Here is a 25,235-nt window from a genome sequence, read left to right as displayed (position 1 = left end):
TCACCCCATACCCTAGGCTTGCCCCACTGCCCTCAGTCCTCTCGTTCCGTCCTCCTGAGGGTAGGGATTATAGGTGTCTATCACCATACCCAGCTAAACAATTTTGTTGTGTTTTGAGATAAGGTAGCTCCAGCTGGCCTGGAACTCACAGAGATTTGACTGCTCTGTCTCCACGTGCTGGGCCGGGCCTCCAAGGGCATGGCCCCACCCCACACCCAGCCATTCAGATATTTTTAAAAGAACGGAAGATAGTAGACAACTAGAGACGCAGCACGAGAGGACAAAGCAGTTTCCAGAGTTTTTGGTGTGGGTTCCAGTCATTCTCACGGCTCCTTCTCTGAGGACTTCCTGGCTGGCCTCAGCCTTCAGGTACGATAAGAGGGCAGAGATGCCTACAGAAGCAGCTTTTCCTACTTGGAGAGGCGGCAGAGTGAACATACATGCCCAGGAGGACATGGGCGTTTCATGTAAGCCTTAGAGTTAGCTGGCCCTTTTAAAATTCTTATTTACTTTGTGTGTGTGCATGCCCGAAATTGCACCTACACCTCATAGCATGCATGTGGCTGTCGGAGGACAGCTTTGTGGAGTCAGTTTCTCCTTCCTCCTAGGGAGCCAACTCAGGTCATTGGGCAGGCTTGGCAAGTGTCTTTTTTTTTTTTTTTTTACCCGGGGAGCCATTTCGATGGGCCCTTAGCTACCCCTTTTCTGATCCCAAATCCCTGAGCATTACAGCCAACTCTCATTCCCAGCTTCCCACCGCTTTCGTCGGCTACGGCAGCCTGCCGTTGCCAGGCAAAACCTGGTTTTACTGATGGCCATCAGCCCCTCCCTTAGAAAGCAAGGGCATGCGCTCATTTTTTCCAGCCGGTCTTCTCCAGTCTGATTTAACGGATATACAGAGACTGATGACACATCGGCATGGGATCTTTCTTTTGCTTCTTGAGTAATTGTCCTATTAACAGCTGTCCCAGGCAAAGGGGGGGGGGTGCTTTCCTGGGTGGAAAACACACCCTAGATTTTACAAGGTTAATCAGCAGGTTGCCAGGGTGGGGGTGGGGGAGACAGAGCCATTGCACCTGCTCAGACTTGACTTGGAACTCTAGACAGAGTGGAGACTGGCTTTTGGTCTCGCACTCCCAAACCACACCATCTTAGATTACCCCAGGGCCTGCACACTGCCAGGTAGCCCTATGTTACAACTGAGGTCCTCTCTGCAGGTACATCTCAGCAAAATTTGCACTCTGCCCCACCCCACCCCCCTTTTGCAACTGAGAAGCAAACCATTTCAGAACACTGTCTCCTTTTCCGGGGGGTGGGGGATGGTGGTGAGTGCTGGGAATCAAAACAGGGGCTTTTGGCATGTAAAATATGTGTATGTTCTACAATTAAGTTATGTCCCCAGGCTGGGCAGTGGTGACACACAATTAATTCCAGCCCTTGGGAGGAAGAGGCAAGCAGATCTTGGAGTTTGAGGCCAGCCTGGTCTACAGAGCAAGTTCCAGGACAGCCAGGGCAGACAGAGAAACCGTGTCTCACAAAAAGCAATCAAATAAAAGTTATGTCCCCAACCTGCTACAGCCATAATGTCTGACACAGTCTGACTCCACAACCCAGTTTCTGATCTCTCTCTTTCTCTGTCATTTTACACACAACAAGTATTAGACACGTTTATAGACACAGAGTGCCTGAAGTTGGGTGGTAAAAAAAATGATCAAGACAGTGTAGGAAAATCCAAAGGATCTCCTTACCACTCTCTCACCTTTCTCCAACATAAGAGCCCTTCTTCTCAGTACTTGCCATTCCCGTATCACCTGGGACCCCAAAAGGAAGGGAAGGAGGGAGATAGTCCCTGGTTTTAGTTATGCTTAGCCATTAAAAGTGACCAAACAGGGCCATCTCCGGTTACACAGGACTTGGGAGGCAGAGAGGCAAGCGGATCTCTGTGAGCTATAGAAACAACCTAAAAAGTAACCACATAAGGATGAAAGTGGTGGCCGCTGCCCATGAGGCCGACACAGAAGGGTCGTTTGCTTCCCCAGGAGAAATTTGAACAACGTAGTAAAACCTATATCCAGAAGGCAAAACAGGGGAATTGCTGATTGTTCCAGGCTAGCCCAGGATACGTATGGAGATCCTGTCTCCCAAAAGCAAAAGGAAAGATAAACAAACAGAGACCGAAGCATGGCTGGCAAGATGGCACAGCCGGGAAAGGCACCGGCTGCCAAGCCTGATCACCTGAGTTTCATCCCTGGGGCTCACGCGGTAGAAGGAGAAACCCCCCCCCCCCTGAAACCTCCTCACACGTGTATGCATGCAGGCATGCAAATAAACACAAGGAAAATGTTCTGAGGGAGCCAAAGAAACAAACAAAATTGGTCTCGTATTTATTTAAGTGTTATGGTTAAGCCCCCCCGCTAGTGCCCCGTGGCAGGCTGAACCAGGAGGACTTCAAGTTCAAGTGCTACAGTGGCTGCAGAGTGAGGTCAGGGCCGGTCTCGACAGCTCAATGAGACCCTGTCTCAAAATAAAGAGTAGAAAGAGGGCTAGGGCTATAACTCAGTGGGCCTCGCATGTGGGAGGCCCTTGAGTTCAATCCCTGGTACCACAAAGCTGTTAAACCTTGTCGCCGTTCACTGCTATCATTTTTTAAATTTATTTATAAATTTATTTTATTTAATGTGTGTGATTGCTCTATCTGCATGTACACCTGTGTGCCAGAAAAGGTCAGCAGATCCTAGTATAGATGGTTGTGAGCCACCCTGTGGTTGCTGAGAATTGAATTCAGGACCTCCGGAAGAACAGCCAGTGCTCTTATCCACTGAGTGGCTGAGCCACCTCTCCAGCCCCCACTGCTATGAATTTTAAAATACATCCAAATTCTTGATTTACTTTGTGGTTAATAGTTACATCTAAATCTCTTTTTTCTTTTCCTTTTTCTTTTTCTTGGCTGTCCTTGGGTGTTCTGGAACTTGTTCTATAGAACAGGCTGACCATAAACTCAGAGATCCACCTGCCTCTGCCTCCCAAGTGCTAGGACTAGAGGTGTGTGCCACCACTGCCTGGCCACTAATTAATTATTAATAATTATTACTTTTTCTTAATTACTTACATTCTTTGAGAATTTTATATCTATGTATGTACATATTATATATATATATATATATATATATACACACACACACGCATATATACACAATATATATATTGCTGTCTAGTTTTATGTCATCTTGACACAAGCTAGAGCAGTGACTCTCAATGCTGTGACCCTTTAATACAGTTCCTGTATTGTTCCTGTATGTTCCTGTATGTTGTGATGACTCCCAACCAGAAAATTATACCATTGCTACTTCATAACTGTAATTTTGCAACTGTTATAGATATGTGAGATACAGGATGTCTGCTATTCGACTCCTGTGAAAGAGTGTTCCCACCTCTAAAGGGGCTGTGACCCACAAGTTTTTAACAACTACTGAGCTATCGTTATAATAGAGGAGGGAGCCTCAACTGAGAAAATGCCTCTAAAAGATCAGGCTGTAGGAGCTGGGCATGGTGGTGCATGCCTTTAATTCCAGTTCTCAGGAGGCAGAGGCAGGCAGATCTCTTGAGTTCAAGGCCAGCCTGGTCTACAGAGAGAGTTCCAGGACAGCCAGGGCTACACATAGATATCCTGTCTCAAAAAACAAACAGACAAAAACCCAAAACAAAACAAAAAAGATCAAGCTGTAGGAATCCCCGTAGGACATTTTCTTAATGGCCATCCCTGGACTTTTAGTCCAGAGTTCTATAAGGAAGTAGGCTGACAAGCCATGAGGAGCAAGCCAGTAAGCAGCACCCCTCCATGGCCTCCACCTCAGCTCCTGCCTCCAGGTTCCTGCCCTGTCTGAGTTCCTGTCCCGATTTCCTTCAGTGAGGAGGAGTGATTTGGAAGTGTAATCAAATAAACCCTTCCCTCCCCAAGTTGCTTTTTTATTCACAGCAACAGAAACTCTAATTAAAACTGGGACACGGTGGCGACACGCTTTTAATCCCAGCATTTGGGAAGCAGAGGCAGGAAGATCTCTATGCGTTCGAGGCCAGCCTGGTCTATAGAGCTAGTTCCAAAGCAGCTAGAGGTATACAGTGAAACTCTGTCTTGGAAAAAAAGAAAAAAGAAACCAAAGGGGTGTGTGTGTGTGTGTGTTTGTTATTTTTATTATTCTGAGCCTGAATTCATTCCCTCCAACTCTCTCTCTTAATTTTCCTCTTCTACCTCCCTGTGGATTTTGGGAACGGAACTCAGGTTGTAAGGCTTTGCATCATCAGGTGGCAAGTCCTTCACCCTCTGGATCATCTTGTCCACCCCTTGTGTGTGTGTGTGTTAGACAGGGTCTCACTTTGGAGTCCTGGAACCTGTCTTCATGTAGACCAGGTTGGCCTCAAGCTGAGGTCTTCCTGTTTCTGCCTCCTGAGTGCTGGGATTGAAGTCCCGGGCCACCACGCTCTGTTGTGGGCACTTTTGTACCGTAACAATGGTAACCTCTACTGGTTACCTTCAGGCTGCTCTGAAGGGCACAGTGATTTTACTCTTGGGCTGTTTTACTGTTTTCTTCCCTCCCTGTCGGAATTCCGGGTGGGGTATACCGAACCTAAGACAAGGGGTCTTGGAGATGCTTGACATAACATGTTTGGATCTGAAGCATGGGTAGGAGACTCTCAGCTTTAGTAGCTGTCTTCTCAGTGAACTCAAATGGCACATGACACGTTACAATGTCACTCCATACTGCCGTGCTGGTTATGGTTTTCTCTTTGTTTGTTTAGTTTTCCTTTTTTCACTAATAGCAGTATTTATCTTTCGGGTCTCAATAATTTAGTGGCTAAATGGTCTTTTTTTTTCTTGTTTTCCTCTTTCAAAGTGTGGAAATGAATTCTTGGTTATAATGTTAGGACAAAAGTTTGGGCTCCGACAGCCCTAAAAGGCCAGGCTCTTGGATCCAGCCCAATATGTCAGCTAAAGAGATGAGTGTATTAGTTACTTTTTTTTTTATTGCTGTGATTAAACACCATGACTAAGGCAACTTACAGAAGGATTTGAGGCTTACAGTTTCAGAGGGAAAAGAGCCCATTACCACCATGGCAGGAGGTGTGCTAGCAGGCAAGCATGGCAAACCAGAGCCGGAGGCTGAGAGCTGAGGCCACATCTCTAACAGCAAACAGGAAACAGAGAAAGTGAATGTGAAATGGAAAGTCTTCTGAAACCTCAAAGCCTGCCCCAGTGACTGACATACTTTCTCCAGAAAGGCCACAATGCCCAGGACTCTCCAAATAGATTTTAACTGGAGACCAAGTACTCAAATGCCAAAAACTATGGGGGAACATCTCATTCAAACCACAGCAAGTAACTGGCACAGCCATAGTTAATTGACATGGTTTATTGTAAAGAGGAACAATTTAAGCAGGCCAGTGAAACTGAGTTTTTCTTCAAAGTACTGACATGAACTTTAGACCAGCAGCTCTCAACCTGTGGGTCATGACTCCGCTGGGGGTTAAAAAGGACTCCTTCCCAGGGCCTGCCCAAGACCATTAGAAAACACAGATATTTTCATTATGATTCATAATAGTAGTAAAATTTCAGGTATGAAATAGCAACATATTTTTTTTTTGGGGGGAGGGGTCACTACAACAGAAGGAACTGTACTAAAGGGTCATGGCATTAGGAAGATTGGGAGCAATTGCTTTAGATTTAAACGGGATAAGAACTGAGACAATAGACAAAAGGCAGGCCTAATGGAGCAGTCTTGGACAAGGTGAGGTCTGGCTAATCCTTTCAGGTCTGGTGTGGCCTGAAGAAAGCGTTGTTTTCAAAGCTTGACAAAACAGTCCCAGTAGTACTCCTTCGTCAGGGTTTATCCCTCCCATCATACAGAATTGCCTCAGTACTGGGGAACATTTTAGGGGTCTGGAAGGCAGCTAACTAAACAAGATAGACATAAAATGAAGAGAGAGTCTCTGGGCTTTTATTCTGCTTTCAATTATCTTGTGAGCCCAAGTGAGGAATTGAGCTTTAAAAAAAAAAAAAAAAGAGGTAGTTTCAAAAGCTTGTAATAATTGACCCTCTTCTTCTCCCTTTTTAGGATTTGACAGCCGGGCATGGTGGTACAGGCCTGAGATCTTAGCACTCTGGGAGGCAGAAGCAGGCCGGCCACTCACTGTGTGAGTTCGAGGCCAGTCTGGCCCACAAAGTTAGTCCAGAAACCCTGTCACAACAAACCCCCCCCCCCAAAAAAAAGGGGGGGGTTGTTAGGGATTGAACTCAGGGCCATGATCATTTTTTTGCTGTTAGGTTTCTGTTTGTTTTGTTTTACTTTTCTGATTGTTGTTTTTACTTTTAGATAAGCTGTTGCCATGTGGCCCTATTTGGGTTGAAGCTTATTATGCAAGCCAGGGTGACCTCAAACTTGCAGTGATCCCTCCGCTTCGTGAGTGTTGGGATCACAAGCATGTGCCTGTAAGCCCATCTGGCCCTTGACTGCGTTAATGGGCTGTAGCTGAGAGGGGCGAGATGCAGCTGTGTAGAGCCTTTAGGCAGCTGAAGCCTGAGGAGGCTTGCCCTAAGTTCCAGGAAATCCTGTGAACCTCTTCATATTCAGGCTAACTCTTCAGGCCCAGCAAGAATTTATCTGTTGTGCTGTCATCTGGCCTTGCCCTTAATTGCACAAGTCCAATGAATAACAAACTTGTCAACTAGGCTATGGCCTCTTAAAAGGAGACAAGAACTCAGTTGGCACCTCACCTCTGCCCCACAGTACAAACTCCAATACAGAGATTTTCTAATTGTGGTCTTTGGATCAGCCTCATTAGAATTACCCAAGAGGGAACGTTAAAACCTGGGCCCTAATCCACAGCTGCTGAACAAGAAGCTCTCAGAGGCTTACAATGCCGAGGGCATACTAATAAATATTTGAGTCACAAAAAGAGTTTGGTGGTAGTCGTGCATGAGCTTGGTGAACTCTGGCAACGAATGAACGTTCCTGAAAAGCAAAAACTAAGCTGTGTGCGAGGTTAGAGCAGGGTGTGTGTGTGTGTGTGTTCCTCTGATGGCAAAAATGGTTACTAGGTCCCATCTCTCACGCTACCAACATTCCACTAGGGCCATGACAATTTTATCTGCCGGCAGTTTCCGCGATCTGACTGTTAGCCTGGGCCACAAGATGCCACCCCTTCTGCCCGACCACCAGGCCCCAAAGCAAGAGTTGCGGTGGTGGGGGTACCGGCTTCCGTTGCCAGCACCCAAGATGGCGACACGAACGTCGCCACCACAAGAGCCACATGCTCCATGCTCCGCCTCGGGCCCCTCAGATCTCATTGGACTTTTGCAAGTCACGGTGGGAACCCTCAAGGACGGAATTCCGGGCTCCCGCGGCAATGCCCCTTCCTCTGCCTTAAGAGACCTCACTCCTAGGCGCACAATGAACCAGCAGCCCCTGACTTCTAACACCGCCCGCCCCCGAGCCGCGGCGGAGGAGTTCAGAACGCCGGGCACCACGGCCTTCGCCCCACTCATTGGCGGGGCCGTACCGCGGGGCGGACCTGTACACTCATTGGACCGCCCCCACGCCAATCTCGGGAAGACGGCGCCGAGGAGGCGTGGACACACTCGGCTATTGGCTTCTCGTCGCTGTCAATCAAAGCGACATCCGGTGACGGCAGTACTCCCGGCTAGCTGATTGGAGCAGCTGCTTCGGGGGGCGGGTGGCCGTGGCGGGCGGGTTTCCGAGTGCGGTGGGAGGAGGGGGCGGGGAGGGAAGCCGAGGCTGGGCGCTCCAGGCCGGCCGGAGGTGGCGGCGGCGGCGACGGTGGCGGCGAGGCCGGGACTCGGGCTGAGGGCCTGCTGTGGCGGCAGCGGCGGACCGCGACCTCAGCAGCGGGTACCTGCCATCTTCCCTTTCCTGGCGAGAGGGCCGCCGCGCGACGGGGCCGAGGCTTTCGTGGGACGAGGGGCGGGCGAGATGTGGTTGAGGGGCAGGAGGCGGGAACCCGGGAGGGCCAGGCCGGCTCGGGCTCGGGCTCGGGCCCCGGGCACGGCGGGAGAGAAATGCGGGGCCGAAGGGAAAGCCTGTGTCCGGGTGGGCCGGACCGGGAAGGGCCGAGGGCTTGGGAGGGCGTGGCGAGGCCGGGCTGGAGGGCGGGGTGGGGCCTCGGGGGCGGAGGGCGGGGTGAGGCCCGCTCTTAAGGGTGGGTCGGGGCCGGGAAGGCAGCACTTGTCGCCTGGTGTCCCAGAAAGCTAGGAGCCGCGGCGGCGCCGAGAGTGGGCATGGCAGCTTGGTCTCAGCCAGACTCGGGTAGGGAGCAGGGTGGGACCGGACTCGAACCGGGGCTTGCGCGCTCGCGCGCTCTCTCTCTCTCTCTCTCTCTCTCTCGGTGGCCTTCTTGGGCGTTGAAGAACTTTGTCCGCTCTCTTAAAACTGAATTGGGGCCCTGGGAAGTTTTAGTAGTTGAGATTGCGTGAGGACGGGCGGGTTTCCAAAGCGGGCAATGTTTACTCAGCCACGAATGAGGGTTTTCGTGGGTGTGTGCTCCTCGTACGTGTAAGACTCCCACTTCACCTTTGTAGTGGGTCGCGACGGAGGAGTTCCTTTATGAGATTAATGGAAGCTCAGAAGTAGGAACCAGAAACGGAAAGGCAAATTTACCTTCTCCCCACTTGGCAGCTCGGATTGAGGACTTGGCCATAGCCTTCTGCTTTGGCTCAGAAGGTCATGCGAATAAAGATAAAACCTGCGAATTCAAATTCCAGCTGGAGCAGGGCCCCACCATCCTCCACTGCCCTCCTGTTCCTCCCCTCCCTTCCTCTATTTTGCCGTGCTGAGGATTGAACCTCCAGGGCCTCTAACCAGGCACCCCTGATCTGTATCCTTGCCCTTTAATTTTTTTTTTTTTTTTTTTTTTACTTATACTGTTAAACGGTCTCATTAATTTGTCCAAGCTGGTCTTAAACTCCCGATTTTCACGGTTCAGCTTTCTGAGTGGCCTGTGTTATTAGGCTGGTCTTTTATTTATTTACTTTTTAACGCAAGAACGATAGGAAAGGGAGATTAGCTTTCAAAGTTGGAAAAACAAAAGGGCACGTGAAATGGAGGCCTGAACATTCCCATATATTTTTCACGGTGTTCCATTAACAATCTGATCTCTCCTTGCTCTTTAGAGTTGGAAAGGATAATGACATGGGAAACCCAACTTTTTTTAAAGATAGGAAATGGGCTTCTTGTGCTAAAAATAGAAACTGGGTAATGTGTTCTCTTAAGAGTGTTGGTAAATTCTGAATGCCTTGCGCAGTGTCTGCCTCTTCCGAGAAAGCTGTTTTTTAAAAGTGGAAGGAATTTAATGTTTAGTAACTGAGGGTGCCCCTTTCCTTTCTTTTGTGGTTGGTACAACAGGTCGGTTTGTTTTCCCCTTCCAGTGTGTCTCTCTGAAGGTTTTTACCCTGCTCGTGATGTAAAGCGGATGGAATCTTACGTTGTTGCTCTTGTGATTCCCATTTCAGGTTTCTCTGGAAACCCCCCTGGTAAGTGCAGAGGAGGCGGGACACTCTGACCCAAGACAAAGACCTGTAGCTCCAGCCAAAGAAAATAAACCTTAGGAAGGAGAAGGGGGAAAAAAAAGAAGGAAAGGAAGAACTCCACCGGCTGTTCCTGCGAACAGCCTCAGTGGGATCTGCAGAGAGGACGGCGGATGTGAGTGAGGAGGTGACTGTGTGTGGACTGTGGAGGCAGTCAGTGGAGAGCCCGAGTGCCTGCACTGGGTCTGTAACAGCTCAACTTTGAGAGGTGAGGTGTCAAGAAGGGACAAGTGAATGTGGTCTGGACTGTGGCTTTCGCTCCACAGGGTACGCTTTCCTCTGGGGCATCGGGGAGCTCAGCCCTTGTGCTGTGCCAGGGTTGGGGTACAGGGTCTTGCACTGCGGAGGGTAACGCGCTGGCTCAAGTGGCAGAGCAGTGGCCTTGATTTGTCTTGTGGAAGATTTAAAAACAAAAAAGCATAAGCATTCTGGTCCTTCAGCAATGCTTTCTCTGAAGAAATACTTAACGGAAGGACTTCTCCAGTTCACCATTCTGCTGAGTCTGATTGGGGTTCGGGTGGACGTGGATACTTACCTGACCTCGCAGCTCCCCCCACTCCGGGAGATCATCCTGGGGCCCAGCTCTGCCTATACGCAGACCCAGTTCCACAACCTGAGGAATACCTTGGATGGCTATGGTATCCACCCCAAGAGCATAGACCTGGACAATTACTTCACTGCGCGACGACTCCTTAGTCAGGTGAGGGCCCTGGATAGGTTCCAGGTGCCTACCACTGAGGTAAATGCTTGGCTGGTTCACCGGGACCCGGAGGGGTCTGTTTCTGGCAACCAGCCCAACACAGGCCTCGCCCTCGAGAGTTCCAGTGGTCTCCAAGACGTGACAGGCCCAGACAACGGGGTGAGAGAAAGCGAAACGGAGCAGGGATTCAGTGAAGATTTGGAGGACTTGGGGGCTGTAGCCCCTCCTGTCAGTGGAGACTTAACCAAAGAGGTTAGTGGCCCTGGTGGTGGGTGGACATTGGGAAGGAATGGGCTGATCTGAAGGATTGTTGACTCTACTCTGAGTCCTTTGGAGAACCAAATAGGTTCGGGTCAGGGGGTTGGAGCTGTGGCACTGTTTGGGTAGGAATGGGCTAAGTTCCATGGCTTCTGGGTTGGGAGCTGGGAGCATTTCTGTGTTTTGAGCCACTGGCCCACCTGTCAGGGCAGGTGGTTCCCAGAGCATAGCAGGGCTTCTGCTGCTTAGATTTCAGTATGGCTGCTAGAGGCTTTAGGTGGGGGAGGGCCATGTTGTAATGGGCTTTGAGTGAGTGTAGATTGTTGCTTAGGCACGTACTGTGGCCTCTCTTCTCTGTACACCCCCAACACTAAACATGAATACTGTCCCCTAAAGTTCTCCATTGCGGTCAGGCTTGCTGTTTTAAGTTCTCTGTAACTCTCCTGGGCCTGAGCCAAGGGGTAGACATGGATAGTTATTCTTGGCCAGTAGAGGCCAAGGCTCCCATTCTTTGCTAAAGCCCTGAGCAGAAAAGGCTGGAAGCTAGAAGAGAACGGTACTCTGCTCAGGTCAGCTTGTTCTGAGCTGTCAGAGGTGATTTTTAGTTTCTGGCCCAGGGCTGGCAAATTTCTGGGTAGAAAAGGATGCAGTTCCTTTCCTTTAATGATGCAAATGGCTACTGCTGCCCCTGTCTGACCTAGGTAGTGAAACAGCTGTGGTTTGCCACTAGCCCTAGGATAGACCCACAGCTCTCTGGCACTAGGTTCATTAGTGTGAAATATAGCTGCCTGCAGAGCTTGACTTCCTTTGCCCAACATCTCAGGCCCCGTTTTGTCTCCCTGCAGTATGCCTGTTCATTATCTCAGCTGTCTGGCTTACTAGTGACTAGCAGGGAATATGGCTTGTATTAGGTCCATGGTCCTCATCTAGGGGTGATTTTTGTCCTAGCTGTGGTAAGGGATGCCACTGGCACCTGATAGGCAAGGCCAGGAATGGTACAGTGCAGGGCAGCCTCAAACTAAGTTTCTCTCACCCCGATTTGTTAGTGATTGAGATTGAGAAAGCACTCAAAAATCGGCTATCCTTTACCCCGCATCTGTGTGAGAGAAGCTGGGGTTCTCTCATCATGGGGCTCATGAGCATTTTTTGCCTATCAGGGCTTTTTGTCTTATAGCCTTTAAATTTTTTACATTTTTGAGGTCGTCTGGCTGGCTGGCCTGGATTTTGCTATGTAGACCAGGGTAGCCTTGAACTTGTGACAGTTCTTCTGCCCTTTCTCTGCCTCTCCCAAATGCTTGGATTACGGGCATGTTCCACTCTTTGGCTTTCTCTTAGATTCTTGCAGTGTCACTTGGAACCTCACCTTTTTTCTGCTTCTCCTTACTCTGTCTTTTAAATGAGCTTCTGAAGTCCAGTGACCTGAAGGAACCCTCCCTGTTCCTGCCCCAGTGGCCTGGGCAGGTTTTTTCTTGAGAATGCTACAGTGTTCGCACTGATACTGTTCCTTCAGAGAGGCTTTTGGGACTGTAGAATAATTTGAATGTAACTGGGTCTGTTGAGGCAGAATGGGATGGAACTTGGTACCCGATTTCCTTTTCTTGGCCATAAAGAATGTTGTGTTTTCCCTGACCCCAGGCCTTTATTTTACCACTCCCTTGAGGAAGTTGGGTGGGTCATATGTGAGGGACCCAGGCTGGGGAGGAGGGAAGGGAGGATTATGATGTGCCTAGAACAACATTTCCTCAGCAACTCAGGGATAAAAATACCCAGGTCCAGAGCATGTGACAGGCACTGCTGGAGCTGGTATTATCCCTGGGGTGGTAGTGCTCCCTGTGCCAGGCCTGTTCGATGGACAGCCATAGCTTCGGCCCTTGACAAGGGATAGGATTCCCCTCCAGGTTGGCACCCTGCCCAGAGCAAGGGGTGGCCTGTTTACAGCTCCTCCCGGGTTAGAGAAGCTGTAACCGAGGGAGAACACACTGTCTCTGGCCTGACCTTAGGCTCTGGGGAGTGGAGTGAGGAGAAAGCAGTGCAGGAAGGCAGAAGTGGGATTTTAAACCCTAGTTCTGCAGGCTTTATCCCCTCACCCCCAGCTAGGAGAGATGCTTGTCAGGGCACAAATGGGCCTTCTCCTCCTCCTGCCCTTCCCCAAATTGTTCCTGAAAAAGCTAAAATAAAAGGGGCTAACGGGCATATTTGGTGCCAGGAGGTTGCCGAGCACCTATTTCCCTAAGTGCGGACTTGAGAATTTTGTCTCCCACTTTTTCCTGCTAGAACCTAGGCATGGCCTGCACTGACATGCCGCATGTATGTAATAATGGCTTTCCCCTCTCCTCCAGGCTGGCCTGTTTTAGGGTGACAAAGCTCCTGGGCTTTTTTTTTTTTTTTTTGACTTGGAGTGCTCTGGGTTGCTGCCCAGCCTGGCTTGTGGTCCTTAGCCTTGACTGGTCACAGCCTTCATAAGGAATGGGAAAACTTCCACTTCCCAGCAAAGAATTTAGTTTCTCAGGGAAGCTTCTGGAGGAGTGTCTGCCCAGTCATAAGAGTGGGCTGGAAGAGCAAGATGCGACAGGAGGGAGAAAAGTGGCACTCCTTCCCCCCAGGACTCTCTCACTGCACCACCCCAGCTGATTGACTGGGCTGGGTGGGGCTGCCCGCCCCTGGGTGCTTCTCCTCAAGGAGACGGAGGCGGCCCAGGGATGGGCCGGTTCCTTGCGGCAGCTTCTCCAGCTGCCCTGGTGCAGAGATTGGCTCCCTTCTGCAGCTAGGTAACAGGCGGTGGGAGGGGATTGGCTCCTTCCGCATCTCCAGCGGAGACTTGGGGGAGGAGATTGGCTCTCGGCGCAGCCTAGGTAACGACAGTGGGAGGGGATTGGCTCTTTCCGCAGCCCCAGCTGCTGACCTGGGGGAGGGGATTGGCTCTCTGCAGCCTCAGCAGTGACCTGCGGGGTGGGAGGGGGAGGGGATTGGCTCCTTGCGGCAGCCTAGGTAACAAGTTTGGGGGGCGTGGGGAGGGGGAGAGGGAGGAGCGGGAGGATAGGCCCAGAAGGGAGCTCCCTTTCCTCTGCAGCGTGAGCACGGAGCATGGGGTGGGAGTCCCGACTCACTGCAGCCTCTGCGGTGAGCTCAGGGTGGGGGCTGCTGGGCGTCTGAGTGGAACTGGGGTTGTGAGGTGGGAGGGGGCTGCTCCAGGATGGAGGAAGGGGGCTGGGCTGGGCCGCCCAGGCAGCAGCACGGGCGGGGCACCTTCCTCGGGCCCCTCGGAGCTACCAAGGGGCCACCCTTCCAGCCTGGTGTGCTTCCTGCAAGCCACGAGCTCCTTGCAGCCCCCTGTCCGGCTTACCGGCACTGGCTGCCCTGGGGCTCCTCTCGCAGACCATGACCCGCCTGGACCGCAGCTCTCACAGTGGTGGGGACCATGCCAAAGACAGGGCCCTTAACTCTTGGCTGGCTGGTCACCGGGTGGCCCAGCCCCCCTCTGCTCCTGGGTCCAGGGCTTCTGTTCAGGTTGGTGTATGGTGGGAGACTTAAGGGAGAGGTACATATGGGAGGTTTTGGGGGGTCTTAGGATGGGGTGGTAGGAAAGAGTACAGCCCCTGCTTGTGGGTAGAGTGGTGGGTTTGGTCTAAAGATACTTTTCAGTGGAAAGTGTGTGCTTTTAAATCCCTGAAAGGAAGGCAACACTTAAGGGTCCCTTCCGGCTTGTTGAGAAGACTCCTAAAGGGAGGGGTAGAGTCCAAGTGGCTCTACTAGGGTTCTGTGCTGATGTCAGTGGGGGTGGCAGTTAGAGCAGGAACTATCTAGGAGTCACAGAACAAAGTGAAAGGAGGCATTTTAATGTCCAAGGTTGCAGTCCGAGCTCAGCAATGAGAGTTATGTCCTTGAGTGGGTTGACTGATGGGGAGATGGTGAGTCCTCGGGTGTGGTATGGGAGAGAGGGATGGAGGTAGCATTGTTCTAAGGGGACGCGGTGAGATTGGCCTAAGCAGGGGTGGGGTACTACTGATGGGGGATCATCTGACTATCTGAGATTCCCTTGGCATTGAGGGAGCTTGCTAGGATCAGTTAATTCTGTCAGGGATCTTGAGGTGAGGCTGGGCCTTTAATAGTTGTGGATGTTCAAGCTTACTCCAGCTGTCAGCCTGTGAAGGGGGAATGGCTATAGGAAGGGCTGGAGACAGCCCATCTTGTCATTGGCTGCATCAGGTGGTTGGAAATGCAGGGATTTTCCTCTCCAGGCCACCCCACCCCTTTATGCAAATGCAGTGGCACCACAGGCTGATGCAAGCCTGGTCACTGCTAAGCAATTTCACAGGGCAGTTTGCCCTTGCTTGCCATGGTCAGACAGTCTGTGTTTTCAGGGTCTCCTGCTCCTAAAATGAAAGGGGTCTCTTGCTTCCTCCTCTTCCTTGTTAGGGGTGATGCAGCCCTGCCCTTTACCTTGGGTGTGACTCTGGCCCACATTCTAAACCTGAAGACCTGTGTGATGGTAGATATGTTAGTATTTAGTAATAACTCTTTTTATTTTTATTTATTTATTTTTTGGTGGAAGGTTGCCTGGGAATGGATGAATGATGCCTGCTGGTGCAGAGGAAGCAGGGGAGAAAGGCTAACAGACACAGGCCCGGGTGTGGCCCTGCCAGGGCTAAGTAGAGTGTCAGTAGGTGGGACCTCTGAGGGCATAGGACAGGGAGCTCTCCTCTTGGGGTGGGGGCTACTGGAAACCTAAAAGTCATCTTGATCTGTCTTTCAGGATATAGATCTGATTGACATCCTTTGGCGACAGGATATTGATCTGGGGGCTGGGCGTGAGGTTTTTGACTACAGTCACCGCCAGAAGGAACAGGATGTGGATAAGGAACTGCAAGATGGAGGAGAACGAGAGAACACCTGGGCAGGCGAGGGCGCGGAAGCTCTGGCCCGAGACCTGCTAGTAGATGGAGAGACAGGGGAGAGCTTCCCTGCACAGGTACTGCGCCTCTGACACTGCTCTCTGCTCTCTCTCTTCCCCAGACTCACCAGGCTGGACTTCTTCCAGAGAACTTGCTCTGGAGGAGAGTTGTATCTTTGCAGTGAACCTGAATGTATTTTTGCTTAGGGTCTATAAAGGCACAGTGGGCCATGGACTCAGAAACACGAAGTCTTGGCAGTAGACATTGCAGACAGGCAAAGTGTCTAGCATTTTAGAATACTCCTGCATTCCTTCTGTTGTCCCTGGGGGTAGGAGACTCAGGTCAGCCATTCAGAGTGACTGGGACACAGCAGACCTACAGCAGCTTAGGAGGGAGGTATCCGTCCTTGATAGCAGGACCCAGGCTAGTCAGGTGGACAGTTGTTATTGCCACAGGTGCCTGGTGGGGAGGAACAGACAGCCCTGTCATTGGAAAAGTATCTTAATAGGCTGCTGGAGGTCATCGGCCCCTTTGGAGACAGTGCAGAGGTGAGCAGGACCAGAGAGCCCACTGAGCAAATAGCACAACCTGCACACATGTACCCCTTTAGGTGCAGGGCTGGTTCTTAGCTCTGACCTTACCCTGGCTGCTGAGGCAGGGAGCCAGATAGTAGTCACTAGGAGGAAGCAAGTGGTGGTCTCTTCACATTCAAACCTGTGTTGTGCCTTAGTTCCCAGCAGGCGTTTCCAGCATCACAGAAGCAGTGCCTAGTGAGAGTGAGTCCCCCGCCCTTCAGAACAGCCTTCTCTCTCCTCTTTTGACGGGGACAGAGTCACCATTTGATTTGGAACAGCAGTGGCAAGATCTCATGTCCATCATGGAAATGCAGGTAGGATTTTCAGAAAAGCATAGCCTGCCGAGCTCTGTGTAGGATAATCCAGCATATGGTCATGTTCCCCCTCTTGGGGATGTTACCAGTTTTCTCTGGCTAGTCAGTAGGAAAGTAGGGACTCTTGAGGGATTGATTCCAGGCATCCCTGGGGGCTGGGTGGGATTGAGTTATAACCGCGTATGGCCTGTCATGGAGTTACACTTCTTTTCCTTTAGGCAGGCAGTCAGCTAGCTGATTCTAAAGCACTACGTGACAAGAGTGTCACTGGCAGTTCCATTTGGCCTGCCACCATCGAATAACTTTTTGCTGGTTAATTTTTTTTTTTTTTTTTGTAATGCTGGGGATGGAGCCTGCTCTACCACTGAGCTGCCTTTAGCCCTCAGTTGTTATGATGTGATTACACAGCAAGCTTTGTAGCAGGGGATCTGTTCAGTGTGTATACTCCATTTCATGCCACGATATGTGAATCTAGCCACACAGGAGCTGGTCAGTTCTTTATTAGGGTGAAGTCCATAGTTAGGAACCCCCTGTGCCAGGCCTGTTGGTCTAAGCTGGGGGCTTTGCTGTACAGTTTTTTGCTCCTTTGCCCAGGGAGCTGTTCTTTAGTTGGGTGCCTGCAGGGTGTTAGTCTGTTCCTTTTGAATGCTGGTACAATTTTCCCTTCCAGGCTATGGAAGTGAATACATCAGCAAGTGAAATACTGTACAATGCCCCTCCTGGAGACCCTCTTAACACCAACTACAGCCTTGCACCCAACACTCCTATCAACCAGAATGTCAGCCTGCATCAGGCATCCTTGGGGGGCTGCAGCCAGGACTTCTCCCTCTTCAGCCCCGAGGTGGAGAGCCTACCTGTGGCCAGCAGCTCCACACTGCTTCCACTTGTCCCCAGCAACTCCACCAGTCTCAACTCCACCTTTGGCTCTACCAACCTAGCAGGGCTTTTCTTTCCATCACAGCTCAATGGCTCGGCCAATGATACATCAGGCCCTGAGCTGCCTGACCCCCTGGGTGGCCTGCTAGATGAAGCTATGCTGGATGAAATCAGCCTGATGGACCTGGCCATTGAGGAGGGCTTCAATCCGGTGCAGGCTTCCCAGCTTGAGGAGGAGTTTGACTCTGACTCAGGCCTCTCCTTGGACTCCAGCCATAGTCCTTCCTCCTTGAGCAGCTCTGAAGGCAGCTCTTCTTCCTCTTCTTCCTCCTCCTCCTCCTCTTCTGCTTCCTCCTCTGCCTCTTCTTCCTTTTCTGAGGAAGGTGCTGTTGGTTACAGCTCTGACTCTGAGACCCTAGATCTAGAAGAGGCTGAGGGTGCAGTGGGCTACCAGCCAGAATACTCTAAGTTCTGCCGCATGAGCTATCAGGATCCTTCTCAGCTCTCTTGCCTTCCCTACTTAGAGCATGTGGGCCACAATCATACGTACAATATGGCACCCAGTGCCCTTGACTCTGCTGATCTACCACCACCCAGTACCCTCAAGAAAGGTAGCAAGGAAAAGCAGGCAGACTTCCTGGACAAGCAGATGAGCCGAGATGAGCACAGAGCCCGAGCCATGAAGATCCCATTCACCAATGACAAAATCATCAACCTGCCTGTAGAGGAATTCAATGAGCTGCTGTCCAAATACCAGCTGAGCGAGGCCCAGCTGAGCCTCATCCGGGATATCCGTCGCCGGGGCAAGAACAAGATGGCTGCACAGAACTGCCGCAAGCGCAAGCTGGACACCATCCTGAACCTAGAACGTGATGTGGAGGACTTGCAGCGAGACAAGGCTCGATTGCTCCGAGAAAAGGTAGAGTTCCTGCGGTCCCTTCGACAGATGAAGCAGAAGGTCCAGAGTTTATACCAGGAGGTGTTTGGGCGGCTGCGGGATGAGAATGGGAGGCCCTACTCACCCAGTCAGTATGCGCTTCAGTATGCTGGGGATGGCAGTGTCCTCCTCATTCCTCGCACGATGGCTGACCAGCAGGCCCGGCGACAGGAGAGAAAGCCAAAGGACCGGAGGAAGTGAGCCTGGGGAGGCAGGGGGTGGATGCTCACTAAGACCGAAACTGGAGAAGGGCTGGGCCTGGACCTAACATTGGGGACTTAAATGCCTTCGTATCCAATATATCTTCTCAGATGGGATGACTGCGGGTCAGTGCACCGAAGAGGCGGGCGCAGGCGCTGTCTGGCTCAGCTGCCCCACTGGGAGTGGGTGGAAATGACCAGACTGTGTGGGTGATTGGGGTCCCCCAGCCTACTCCTTTTCTCCTGAGGGAAGGGTGGTGTGGGCATGCTGGAGGTAGAGGAGCTGTGTGCAGTGAAAAGGAAAAAGAGAACTTGGGAGAGGAGAGGAAGTAGTGGAAAAGCTCATTCCTGGAAGGAGAAAAGGAAGGAAACCCCTAAAATCAAAGCAGTCAAAAAAATCAGGCTGTTACGGGCTTTGGCCAGCTTTGGAGGCAGTGAGTGCAAGTGACTGCAGTGGGCCTAGGTACAGCTATTGCTATGGAAACAGACATGGTGGGGCCTTGGAAGGGCTTTTTAACTGTTTGAACTCTGGCACCCCTGAACGGAAAGAAGCTTTTGGATGGCACCTATAAAGTTTTAGTTACTGAAATGGGAAGCTGTAGGGGGGACCCAACACTGACTTGGTTTCAGGCTACAGGAGGGCAGAGGGTATAGAAGTGAATTTAATGAGGCCTGTGTTGCAGCAGCCCCAACAAGCATGATCTCACTGCCCTGCCTCAGCCACCTCCCTCCCTAGCCATCCCAGAGCTGAGGTTCCCACTGTCCTCATGAGAGCCTGCATGGAAATGCTGTTCTCCCCATCTCCTCTCTTTTGTGGTACCCACCCTCACTAGCTGCCTATAGCTCTCTGGAGTGGGGTGCTATTCTGGCAGTACCGGAACTTGGCCTACAGCTTCCTCTGCAGGGGCTAAACAGAGGCAAGGGGATGGTGTGGAGGGAGAAGCCCTCAGTGACCTCCAGGCACTGTTCAGCACAACACTGGGAAGTGACTCTTCCCTCAGGCCCCTCTGCCTACTAACAACTGGGCCTGTCACAGGGGGAAACAAAGCCTATAAACCCCAGCAAGGAAACCTAGTCCTCTTAGAATTTCTTGCGCTTTGATTTTTTTTGTTTGTTTGTTTGTTTTAGGGCGTGTGCCCTGTTTCACTTATAGGGCCTAGGATGCTTGTGTTGAGTAAAAAGGAGATGCCCCAATATTCAAAGCTGCTAAATGTTCTCTTTGCCATAAAGACTCCGTGTAACTGTGGAAACACTTGGGATTTTTCTCCTCCGTCCCGAGGTCTTGTCTTGCTTTCTTTTTTGGGTTTCTTTCTGGGAAAAGAAGTGCATGTAAGGAACTGGAGATGACCCTCCCCTAGCCTTTTGGCTTTAGGCAGCTTCTTCATAGCCTGTTTAGCCTGGGCTCTTGGAGGACAGCGCTGAGGGAGGCAGTGAGGGGCAGCAAGATAGCCAGATGGTTCTAGGACCACAGTGTCTTGTCTTTTCTTTTTTTTTTATTTCTTTTTTTTTTTTTTTTTGTAACTTTGCCTCTGCTGCCCCCCACTCCTGGTCAGCTCTGGAGTACTGTCTGCCCCAGACTAGCAGGGGTGAGTCAGGGGAAGCACTGATTCTCCTTCCTGTGCAGAAGGGAGGAGTCTCCTAACTGAGCAGTAGGGATAGGAAGCGTGAGCCTGGGAGTGCTTTTTATAAATTATTTTCCTTGTAGATTTTATTTTTAATTTATCTCTGTGACCTGCCAGGGAGAGGAGAGAGAGAGAGAAATGCTGTGAGCACATGACAAAATAAAATCAAATAAAATGGATGATTCAGCTTAAGTGCAGTTTCTCTCTCCCCTCCCCCTTTTAAATTGTGATGAGAGTCAAGGAAGCAGGCCCTGTTGGGGGAAGACTGGCCTTTGCATGGTTTAAGGTAGAGCTCCCTTGGGAAGGTGGGTGGAAGCTGACAAAGGAAACACAGAACACTCACTGCATTCAGCTCCCGTGCAGTTGCTGTGGACTTCTTCCTGGTTTATCAGTTGAGACTTCTCACAGGACTTGCTTCATTTTTAAAGCTCGACTGACAGTGCTGTGGATTTCTCTAGTAACTTTCCCTGCTGGAGAGGCACAAAGCACTGGATTGGAGTCATGATTGGAAAATCAGAACTCCAGGAGGCAGAGGCAGGCAGATCTCCGTGAGTTTGAAGCCAGCCTGGTCTATAGAGTGAGTTCTAGGACAGCCAGAGCCATACAGAAAAACCCTGTCTGGAAGAACGAACAAACAAAATCCATGGGACCTATTAACAGTAAAGTGCTGCCATGCCATAGATGTCCTTATGAGTTTGAGGTGTCAACACTGACTGCTTAACACACTCAATTTCTAGTTAGGAAGGGCTGGTCTTACGGCATCTAGACTGCCTCTAGCAGAAATTAGGCCTTTAAGAGGGCTTCTACCTTTAACTCACTCACCTAAGACAATAGGGAGGGGTTGTGGCACCAGACAGAAGATCAGCTCTTAGTTTTGACCAACCTGCTTGTGCAGCTGGGCCTTGGGTGGGCATGGGGAAATCTTTGTCTTAGTTCAGCAGTTCCTAAACTTCACCCGAAAGATTTTTCCATGTCTTACCCTTAGAAAAAGACTGACCCATTGCATCAGACTGTGCCACACGGGCCTCACCAGTGAAGCAGAGGCTTTTTCGGTATCTATGAAAGGAAACTAGCCACTGCAAGTAGTGGACACACACTTAGAACCCCCCAACTCAGGTTGCTACAGGTTGAGGCTTTCCTGGGTATATATGCCGAGACCCTGTTAGGTTCTACATACAATTATTAGTGCAATGGCCGTCTCTCTACAACCTTCTGTCCGAGCCAAGTGTGGAAACATTTAAAACTATTTCTAATTTTTTGTTGTGCTCACATCTTGTCTGCATGTGTGTCTGTGTACCACGTGTGCTGGTGCCAGCAAAGGCCAGGGAGGGCATTGGATTCCTTGGGTTGTGAGTCACCTTATAGATGGAGCCCAGGTCTTTACTCCAAGAACAGCAATTTTTTTTTTTTTTTTTTTTTTGCTTTTGTTTTTGAAGGTAAGGTTTCTCTGTGTAGCCCTCGTTATTCTCGAACTCCCTCTAGACCAGGCTTCTCTTAAATTCAGATCTTCATGCTTCTGCCTCCCGAGTGCTGAGATTCTTTAATCCCATGTGCCATTACCACCCAGCGAACAGCAAGTGCTCCTAATTATTGACCATCTCTCCAGCCATTGGTCTTGATTGGTAGCCAAAGATGGCTGCCAACCCATGGCATCCCTCTTGCCTTAGTCTCTCAAGTACCAGGATTCCAGGTATGTATTACCTGGCCAGGTATGAAAATTCTGTAGCAGAGTCCTTACGCCCTACTGTCAGGAGTAGGAGTGTTTAAGTCTGTTTCTCCTATCATTGGTCCATGTGGTTAGTGAGGAGTCCCCACAAACTGACCTTCATTTTGTTGATATATGATGAACCAGCACCTTTAACCCTTTCTCCCCTCACCCACCGCACACTTGCCTGTGGTTTTGAACTCTGCTGTTGAGTATTTAGGAATCCTGTGGGCTTGTGTGAGAGAATGAGTGGAGCTCTAGCCCTTGTAGAGCTGCTTTTGAAAGCGACTGTCTGCTTACATTGGTTAGAAAAAACATAGTGTTCTGTGTCTCCAGAATGAGAACACAGCTTGCCTTACAAAAAAAAAAAGTATTTATTTATCTATTGGGTTTTTTGAGAAATGGTCTTAGTATGTAGTTTTGTCTGGCTTGGAACTTACTTTGTGGACCAAAATGGCCTTGAACCATTGAACCAGGCAGCCAGAGCTCTGAGTATTGGAACTGAAAAAGGAGTGTACCGCGAGAATGGTGATGCACACTTTCTTTTAAAAGATATTTATTTTATGTATATGTGTGCTCAACTGCCTGTACAACCTGTATGCCAGAAGGGGGAATCAGTTCACTTTATAGATGGCTGTGAGCCACCATGTGGGTGCTGGGAATTGAACTCCGGACCTTTGGAAGAGCAGACAATGCTCTTAACCGTTGAGTCACCTCTCCAGTCTAATGGTGCACACCTTTAATCTCAGTACTTGGGAGACGGGTGGATCTCTGTGAGGCCAGCCTGGTCTACAAAGCAGGCTTCCAGGACAGCCAAGGCTACACACAGAGAAACCCTGTCTAAATAAAAATAAAAATAATCCCATAACAAAACAAAAGAAGGTGTATACCACCATATCTGTGGTAAAGATTTTGTCTGTTTTGAATAAGATTTACTTGCTGGGCATAGTGGTGCACACCTTAATGCCAGGAGGATCTCTGAGGTCCATCGGCCTGTCTCCTGTGCTCTGGGTTAAAGGCGTGTGCCGCCACTGCCAGGTGCCTTTTGTTTTAAATACAGGTTTGGAACTGCTGGCCATATCTCTTCCAATCCTGAGGTGCGGGCTGAAGTGGTAACTAGTAACTGAAACAGTGGACTACTGTGCCAGTGCCAGGCCTCAAAGTTGCCTGCTTGACCTTAGACTATGCAAACAAAGCAAGGCAAGCAAGCCAAACTGCAAATTAAAATTTTATTTGGGGTGGGGCCAGAGGTAGATTGCTGTGAGTCTGAGGCAAGCCTGGTCTATGTACATAGCAAGTTTTAGAGAGCCAGGGCTATACTGCACGATCCTGCTTCAAGTACGAGCAGAATTTATTTTGGGGCTGGGTGGCAATGGCACATGCTTTTAATCTCAGCACTTGAGAAGGAGAGGCAGGCAGATCTCTGAGTTCAGGGCCAGCCAGCATAGTCTACAAGCGAGTTCCAGGACAGCCAAGGCTACATGGAGAAACCCTATAGCCTATAACTGTATTGATAAAACAAAAGCAAAACAAAAATTTCATTTTGGGGTCCCTGGAGAGATTCAGTAGGAAAGGTCACTTGCTGCTATTCCAGAGGACCCGAGTTTGGTTCCTGACAGCCATGTCATGTAGCGCACAACCACCTATAACTCCCAGCTCCAGGGAATCTGGCCTCTGTGGGCACCTTCAAACATGGTGAATACATATTTACATAAAAACACTTATGCTGGGCATGGTATCGCACGGTTCTAATTTCAGCACTCACTCATAGAGGCAGGAGGACTAGCCTGGTCTACCACAGAGTCCATCAATAACTAAATGATTTGGGGAAGCAATAGCTTTGGTACCATTATAAAGTACCATACACCAAAAAGAACACAATGCAAAACAGGCTTTTTAATACAAACCCACAGAGCTGAGGGTAGCCCTGTGGCAGAGTACTTACCTAGCAGACAGCCTGTAGTTTGATTCTAAGTTTTGAAAGCACATAAAAAAAAAAAATTAGCACATAATGTAAACTGAGTATTTGGACCTTGCTTTGCTGTCTATGTCTAACAAAGCAAATGGCTTGTTCTGCTTGTCCCTGTGGGGAGAGGCCAATTGTGCTTTTCTTTTCAATCAAGATCATTTTCTTTAATTTGCTTTCATCATTTAGCAATTTATAGGACTGTGACTGATTAAAAGAGACAAAGAACTTTTAAACGATTGGACAAGGAGATTGGACTTGCAGAACATTGCAGTGGTATAGTAGATGTGACAGGTTACAGCTCTGCATCTGAAGCTCCTGTCAGAGCTAGAACACTAAACGTGGTTTTACCTGATAGTTGTTACTGAATGCTGACTCTAGCCTGAGTCATTATTTGCAGCCCATATAGTGACTGCGTTTGTCAGTGATGAAACACACACACAAATATAGCCTACATATGTACCAGGCTATATACCATCTGCATCTGAGCCTCAGTGGTTCTCAACCTGTGGGTCACGACCTCTGGTGGAGGGTGTCGGAAGACCCTTTTACATCAGTTGCCTTAGGCCCTCAGAAAACATATTTGTACCACTATTCATAGATTCATAACGTAGCAAAATTAAAGTGAGGAAACAGCAATGGAAATGAAATGGTTGGGCTTGCGACATGAACTGTATTAAAGGGTCATAGAAAGTTAGGAAGGTTGAGAATCACTGGTCTAAGAAATACTCCTCCTGCTCACATGCCTTAAGTGACTTGTATTTTGTATTTGGAAGGCAAGATGTAGGATTGTAGGGGTGACACCTGCAATCCTCGCACTTGGAATTGCAGGGCATACACATAGGGAGGAACAAGCTAGGTGTGTATTTCAGAATTCTAGCTGCAGAGTATTGTAGCAACAATTTCCTCTTTCTCTTTCATTATGAGAACTAAATGCTTTATAGAGAGTTTCACAATGTTGCAAGGGACTATTAAGATATGCTAGGCACACTGGCAAACATGAAATTGTCGGGGTAAAACAAAGTGAGTAGAGGAAGCTGGGATGGAGTCCAGTAGAAAAGCAGCCCCTGGTCTCCTCCCCAGCACTGCATCAAACAGGCATAGGGCAGTCCTCTAGTCCCAACACTGGGGGCTGGGGAAAGCAAGTGGACTGGTAGTTCCTGGACCCCATCACATAAAACCCCAACACAGCCAGGTGTGGTGGTACTCACCTGTAATCCCAGCACTCAAGGAGGCAGAGGCTGGTGGATCTCTGTGAGTTCAGAGGCCAGCCTGGTCTACAAAGATGTAGCGAGTCCAAGATGGCCAAAAGCTACAGAGAAACCCTGTCTCGAAAAACAAAAACAACAAAACAAATATAAAAACATAATTAAGCTATAAACTCTTAAGACTCCAAGACTACCCACTCCTGCCAAGTTGTTTTCTGACCTTCATATGTGCGCATGGCATGTCCATGCCCTCCCGTAAAGAAACATATCAAGGTCAGGGAAATGGCTTTTTAGTCAAGTGCTCATGCCACCAGCCTGAAGAACTGATCCCCCAACACCCATGAAAAAAGCTGGTTACATTCCCCCCCCCCCCCCCCCCCCGGGTTT

At 49.8% G+C, this 25,235-nt stretch overlaps 1 protein-coding gene across 4 annotated transcripts; it reads left to right on the top strand.

Moving 5' to 3' along the window:
- The first annotated feature begins 7,790 nt into the window (after positions 1-7,790).
- Nfe2l1 (NFE2 like bZIP transcription factor 1) lies at positions 7,791-20,148 on the top strand. Of its 4 annotated transcripts, none has more exons than XM_055619975.1 (5): positions 7,791-7,904; positions 9,521-10,547; positions 15,307-15,522; positions 16,176-16,334; positions 17,005-20,148. In XM_055619975.1, the coding sequence occupies exons 2-5, from the start codon at positions 10,038-10,040 to the stop codon at positions 18,346-18,348; spliced, it is 2,229 nt and encodes a 742-aa protein (XP_055475950.1). In that variant the 5' UTR covers positions 7,791-7,904; positions 9,521-10,037; the 3' UTR covers positions 18,349-20,148. The 4 variants fall into 4 exon arrangements, with proteins under 4 accessions (XP_055475950.1, XP_055475951.1, XP_055475952.1 ...); XM_055619976.1 differs by lacking the exon at positions 7,791-7,904 and adding an exon at positions 8,226-8,318; XM_055619977.1 differs by lacking the exons at positions 7,791-7,904; positions 9,521-10,547 and adding an exon at positions 14,829-15,042.
- Positions 20,149-25,235: the final 5,087 nt, after the last annotated feature.

The sequence above is a fragment of the Psammomys obesus genome, unplaced genomic scaffold (assembly GCF_907164565.1).
Source record: "Psammomys obesus unplaced genomic scaffold, mPsaObe1.curated_primary_1811, whole genome shotgun sequence".
Lineage (NCBI taxonomy): Eukaryota > Metazoa > Chordata > Mammalia > Rodentia > Muridae > Psammomys > Psammomys obesus.
The sequence above is the reverse complement of the archived record's forward strand: the minus strand, read 5'-3'. Positions and strand labels throughout refer to the sequence as shown.